Genomic DNA, 6,000 nt, shown 5'->3' with positions numbered 1-6,000 from the left:
GAGAAGAGTGGATGTTAAAAAAAGGTAACACCACCCTTAAAATTAATGAAGGGGAAATGTATTAATGTAGAAATATATTGTAATATAATATTTATACATTATAAATTATTATATTCGTCAATTAGATATGGTTATCATGATTATATATTTATTGATGATTTAATATAATATTAGGGGTTAATTACCTAGCATCCATATTATCTATTTTAATGTAATTTCTTTTCTTTGCAGCATAGACCTAAGCTAAACGCTCTTGCGGTCTGTGAGTTTGGTTGTCAAGTATTAGCCTGATTAAACTCTTATTAAAATTAATATATCCAAAATATTATAACGATATTCAGCTTAAACAAAATGTATTTATTGAATATCTAAGCACATTTTAGAATAAACTACTTATCTAGTCTTTATAGATTCTTAGTTTGTACCAGAATTAGTTTTATTACGGTTTAAATAAATATATATTAATTGAATGAATAATGAACTTAAAAAATTAAAAATATTCCTGATTTAGATTATTTATATTCTTAAGGTTAGAAATCTTAACTTGATGTTAATCATAAATAATCCTAAAAAAATATACGTTAAACCTTAATTTCGATTCGCATGTTTTTCTGACAATATTCAATTGTCATCTGGTTACAAATATTTGACTTACATTCCTAGTGGATTTAACATAAAATATTTTTTTATTATGGGTTGTGACGGTGGAACCATTCCTACAAGGGATGAATTAGTAAAACAAAAACAAAAGCCCGAACAAGTAATATTTTGCTCTAAAAATAAATTTGAAGCTACATTAAAACTTCTTTAATTTACCCTTCTAATGATTTAACCAATTTAATTCTACTTCTATTCATTAGAATTCTAAATAACTGTCTAAATAGAATGAGATTTTCAAAAATATCTTGAGCCAATTTTTTTTAAATTATCATCTTATCGAAATCTTTTAAGTAAGCTTTACTGTATGTTATACCAATTTTATTTTTTAAGAATTGATGATAAATTTTTCAATCAAAGGATTTAAGCCAAAATTATAAATTTTATATAATAATTTATAATACAATAAATTTGAATATTACAAACAATTTATTTCTAAAACTGATAACTTTTGTAGAGACAGCTATATTTTAAATATTAAATTATGTTTAGGTTGATAAAGAAGCCGAAAGGGCAGCTAAATGGCAATACTGTGCTAGTAGCCAGGAAGAATTAAAACAACCTATTGTAGCTTGTCAGTTAGGAAAGTAAAAAAAATATTATCAAACTATATACAACTTACTTATATTAGATTATACAACAAAGAAATTATCTTAAATCATCTTATTACCAAAACTCTCATTCCAAATGCTCCTCACATTAAAAGTTTAAAGCATGTTAAAAATTTGAATCTAACCTTAAATCCAAAATATTTAATTAATGATGTTGCTGCAACTAGTTCCACATTAGATACAAAAATGGCAACAAAAGGCATTAAAAGTAATTATTCTGCAAGATATATATGCCCAGTCTTAGGTCTAGACATGAATGGCACCCACAAGTAATTCGTTTTTAAAATATTAAAATTAAATTTAAAAAAAATAAATAAACTTGCTTTTGATTGCATTATAGCATTTTTATATTTTTAATTTAAAAAAAATTAGATTTTGCTATATAATAACATGTGGCTGTGTTATATCTGAGAAGGCACTCAAAGAGATCAAGGAAGCAAGATGTCCTAAGGTTAAATCAAAATTTTTGCACTAAAATCATTCATGTATAGTTATAAGGGGCTCAATATTTATTTTGGTTACCAAACTTAATATTCCAAATTTGTTTCTATAAAAAAAACCTTTTGGAAACTATTGTTCCCCAAATAAACCTTTGCCCTTCTCAAATAAAGTTTCCTGGCTATGGGCATGACTAAAGTCCCAAGAAAATTTTTACCCACTTAAATGAGCTGAGAGTGTAAAACTTTAATTATCAAAAAGATAACATTTATTTATTTTGCTTGCTATTGATTATCAAATAAAACAAATTTGCTTGAAATGAATATAACCTTTTGTCATCAAGACCTTGAATATTTGTTTTAAAATATTTTAGAATATAATTTTTTTCTTCTCATAAATATTTTATAATTATAGTGCAATACAGTTTATTCCCGAGATCTAGATATAATTACTTTGAATCCAGATGAAGCTGAGTTGGAAGCCCTGAAAGTGAAAATTGTACAACGGTTAGCCAACACAAAGCTAAAAAATGGTCAAACACTGGTTTGCCAAAATGGAGATGAAATATCGAAACATAAAAAAACAAACGAAATTTCAAAAACCTTTAAAAAAAGTTTTTATGACATTTTTTTTTCTTGCCATTTATCCTCTATTTTTTCTCTTATTATCCTGTATAAAACTGTTAATCCTTCTCTTTTCTGACGCTTTGATTTAAAAATATTCCTGTCAAAATTTAAACCATTTATTTTTGTTTTACCTATAAGAAAAATGTAAAAATTAACGATAAATAGTTACTAAAATGGTCAATGGTGGATCATATAATAATATAGTGTTGTTAAACGACTCGATTTGAGTCGATTTTTATGATTTATTCAGAAAAATATTACGTGAGTCTAAGGATTTTGCTAATAGATGACATGACACAAAGGTTTGGGCATCTATTAGCGAAATCTCAAGGCTTAGGCCATATTGTTATGGCTAAAATATTGAGTTAGCCGTTTAATGATAACAAGGATTACAAATTTGGATGGGCGATCTCTAGCTAATTTGATTTGTAAATCCAATTAATTAAAATGAATAAATTATTTAATTTCATTTATGACCAGTGGTGTTGCTAAACGGTCCGATATGGGTCGATTTTTTAAAGAAGGCCTTATTAATATTTTAGCTAAAATTTCACCAAACCTTTCTGCCATCTATGATGATATTATTTTGGATAAAATCTTAATAGGGCCATTTTTTAAGAATCGACAGGAATCGGGCCGTTTAACAACAGTAATGACCAAAGACCTGGAATTAAACCAGAGACCAACTAAATCGGTTATTTTGTCCTGGTCCTTTATAAAAAAAATAGGGTTAGGGGAAATATATTTAAAGAGCCGCCAAATTTATTTTTCCTCTGGGCAGTCAAAAACCTTTCTACAGCCTATCTAACCAATACTTGTCACATTTATTTGCCCCCAGTTACATTGAGGACAATTATAACATTTATGACCACCATGTTTAAAAACAAATGAAACACGTATTTGATTAAATGGGTTGTAAATTTTACCTGAATCAGCATTTTACAGCTTATAGCTCACTTAGATTCGGAATTAGAGGTCTTCAGGGTAAGATCTTTATTTAACGTATTTATTTATCGAAAATTCGCAAGTAATATAGAATAGTCCCTAAAATTCTCTCTTGGAAAATATAATTTTAAAAGAATATATTATAAATAGGAAAAAAATTTGAGAAGGTTTCTTTTAAAATCTTGCTTGAGTTTTTTTTTACATTTTGAGATTAAAAAAATGCCATATAGATCGCGCTATTTGTTTTAATTTTATTTTTAACCTTAATATGGACAGGGTCGCGATCGCATGTTGGGATCAGACCTCAAATTATGCACCCTCCCCAACAGGCCTAATTAATGTTCTTACTATCAGTATTTCTTCTCCCTTACTTTAAAATTATCGTTCGCGAATTATATAAATTAGTTATTTTCTAACATTATTCTCTCAATAATAAATACGAAATTACTGAATAAATTTGGCCATCTTAAAAGATCTCTCAAAAATGGCTTAAAAAATTCCTTGCATTGACCTTGAATATAGGTTAGTAATTTAGGGAAAAAATTTACTCGTAGTCTGACATTTTATGCTTAAAAAGAAATCTCGAAAAATTTTAAAATAAAGGATGTTTTTTTAGAATGACATGATTTTTGATCAAATTTTTTCTATAATTCCAAATCATTTATAAGTAAAAATTTCGTGATTATTATTCATAAAAAAATCTTTCGTGTGATGAAATCACAAATTTTTTATTTTTACCATAATACGATATTTTTAACTCACTTTTATTAATTGATTTTTATTTTATCTATTAATCTTTTTTTATTATAAAAATATCAATTCTTGATCTTCATTATTTGATTAGCTAGATTTTACGAGTTCTAAATTATGAACAACTAATAAAAAATTATAAATATATTTTTATATTATTTATATAGCCAAAAGATTACTCGCTGAAGCCAATGACGTACCATCGCCTACCTTATCAACATCGGCAAATACAAATAATATAGTGAAAGCAGCTGTTTTAGAGAGCCACAAGAAATTGTGCAGAGAAGATTTTTTTGCTTCTAAAGCTTACAAATCTATATTCAGCTCATCCACCCAGGCCCCTTCTTCTTGATATGGCACCAACATTATTTAGTACAACACTTAAAATTTACGTACAAATGATTTTTCTTATTATATACCATTGGGAATTTCATTAATTTAATATTTTTGAAAATGTATTTTTTTTAAAATTATGTAATATATTTATATATAAATACACAATTATTATATTTGCGACTAAAATTGACACAAATTACTATTTTAGTTAAATATAGTTATTCAAAGCAATATTTCACTGTGATATTTATTTGCCTATAAGAGATGATATGTTAAGATAATAATTATTCATTTGCCCTTTTAATTAAAATATATGCTTGATTTTTTAAAATGAATAAAAGTAAAATCAAGGTATAGCGAAAAATAAATTAAATAAGAACATTAGCATAATATACACATGCATTCTATTTAAAAAAATTAACCCTAAGTCATAAGGATCAAATTGGGTAAATGACTTGCTTTGCTTCCATTTAGTTTAGTAATCTTAACTTCACCTGCCATTTAAATATTAATGATTCGTGAATATATCATAATATTGAGGCCATGTATATATTTATTTACCTTAGAATGCATCGCATCCTATACATTAGAGGTCTGCATTGGGCAGGATTTCGGTCCACTCGCCCGCAAAATTTTTTTTAAGAATGGGCAGACGGGCGGGTGGGTTAAAAAATTTAAAATCATTCAAGTAAATATTTATAAAAAATTGTTCCTATGAACTTTTTTGGACAAATTAAAATGTCCTTTTTTGGTATCATAATAAACACCTTTTTCTTAAAATAAATAAACTTTTTTGTATATTTAAAACTACTTTGGTGCAAACGACAAGAAAGATTTGCCAAAGCTATCAAGATTAGCAAGAAAATTATTGGTAATTCCTGCAACTAGTGCTTCTTCTGAACGAGGATTTAGCATTGCTGGAAGGTTTTTGGAACAAAGAAGAACGCGTTTGAATCCAGAAAATGTCGATTCATTATTATTTTTGCATTATTAATTACATATAATATCAATTATATATTTATATTAATTGCATATATATTATTTGATCAAATAAATTATCCATAATTTAAATTGAATATTTTTTTATGCTTAATATAGTAATTTTCTAAAAACTTTTTGTAGCGGTGTAATATTTTTTTTTAATTAGATGCTTAAAAAATTGATAGAATTGTCATAATTAAATTTTATAATAGCTGGCTTGGGTTAAAAAATTTTTTATAAATAAGTGTTGAGTTTGGACCGATGGGTCCCCCAGTCTGAAGGGGAATAATACAGTCCGTGATCGGGGGTCCGGGATGGTCAATGACTGGATCCAGGGGGCCGGGTTTTATCGATTTAGTCATGGAATCACTTGGACAACGTAAGTTTTAAAGTTTATTCGAATCAGAGAAATTACAATTAAAAAAAAGAAATTCTATTACAAAAAAAAATATTAATAATGGTGTTTTGTTTTCCACCTTTATAATTTTTAAAACAAAGGGGGAAAGAAAAAGTTGTTATTTAATCGCGATATAATCATTCATGAAACTGGTAAGAACCAGTTTCAAATGCAATATAAAAATAAGGTATAATATATTAATTTCATAACAAAATAAAAGAAGATGGGAAAACAAAGAAACAAGGAGAAATAAAAATAA

At 26.6% G+C, this 6,000-nt stretch overlaps 1 protein-coding gene across 1 annotated transcript; it reads left to right on the top strand.

The window, feature by feature from the left end:
* Window positions 1–651: 651 nt before the first annotated feature.
* LOC135931575 (replication termination factor 2-like) lies at window positions 652–4,568 on the top strand. The gene is made up of 6 exons (XM_065468797.1): window positions 652–760; window positions 1,150–1,244; window positions 1,289–1,537; window positions 1,641–1,719; window positions 2,121–2,319; window positions 4,195–4,568. The coding sequence occupies exons 1-6, from the start codon at window positions 692–694 to the stop codon at window positions 4,377–4,379; spliced, it is 876 nt and encodes a 291-aa protein (XP_065324869.1). The 5' UTR covers window positions 652–691; the 3' UTR covers window positions 4,380–4,568.
* Window positions 4,569–6,000: the final 1,432 nt, after the last annotated feature.

Source organism: Gordionus sp. m RMFG-2023, chromosome 1 (assembly GCF_954871325.1).
Source record: "Gordionus sp. m RMFG-2023 chromosome 1, tfGorSpeb1-WG-v2, whole genome shotgun sequence".
NCBI classification, from domain to species: domain Eukaryota; kingdom Metazoa; phylum Nematomorpha; class Gordioida; order Chordodea; family Parachordodidae; genus Gordionus; species Gordionus sp. m RMFG-2023.
Note: the sequence above shows the minus strand (reverse complement) of the source record. Positions and strands in the feature narration are given on the sequence as shown.

Bases quoted from the DNA above. Each gene is read 5' to 3' on its own strand.
- LOC135931575 (XM_065468797.1), top strand. From the start codon at position 692: ATGGGTTGTGACGGTGGAACCATTCCTACAAGGGATGAATTAGTAAAA. The intron at 1,538-1,640 runs GTAATTCGTTTT...AAAAAAAATTAG, and splicing joins GACATGAATGGCACCCACAA to ATTTTGCTATATAATAACAT. The intron at 2,320-4,194 runs GTTTTTATGACA...TTATTTATATAG, and splicing joins TTCAAAAACCTTTAAAAAAA to CCAAAAGATTACTCGCTGAA.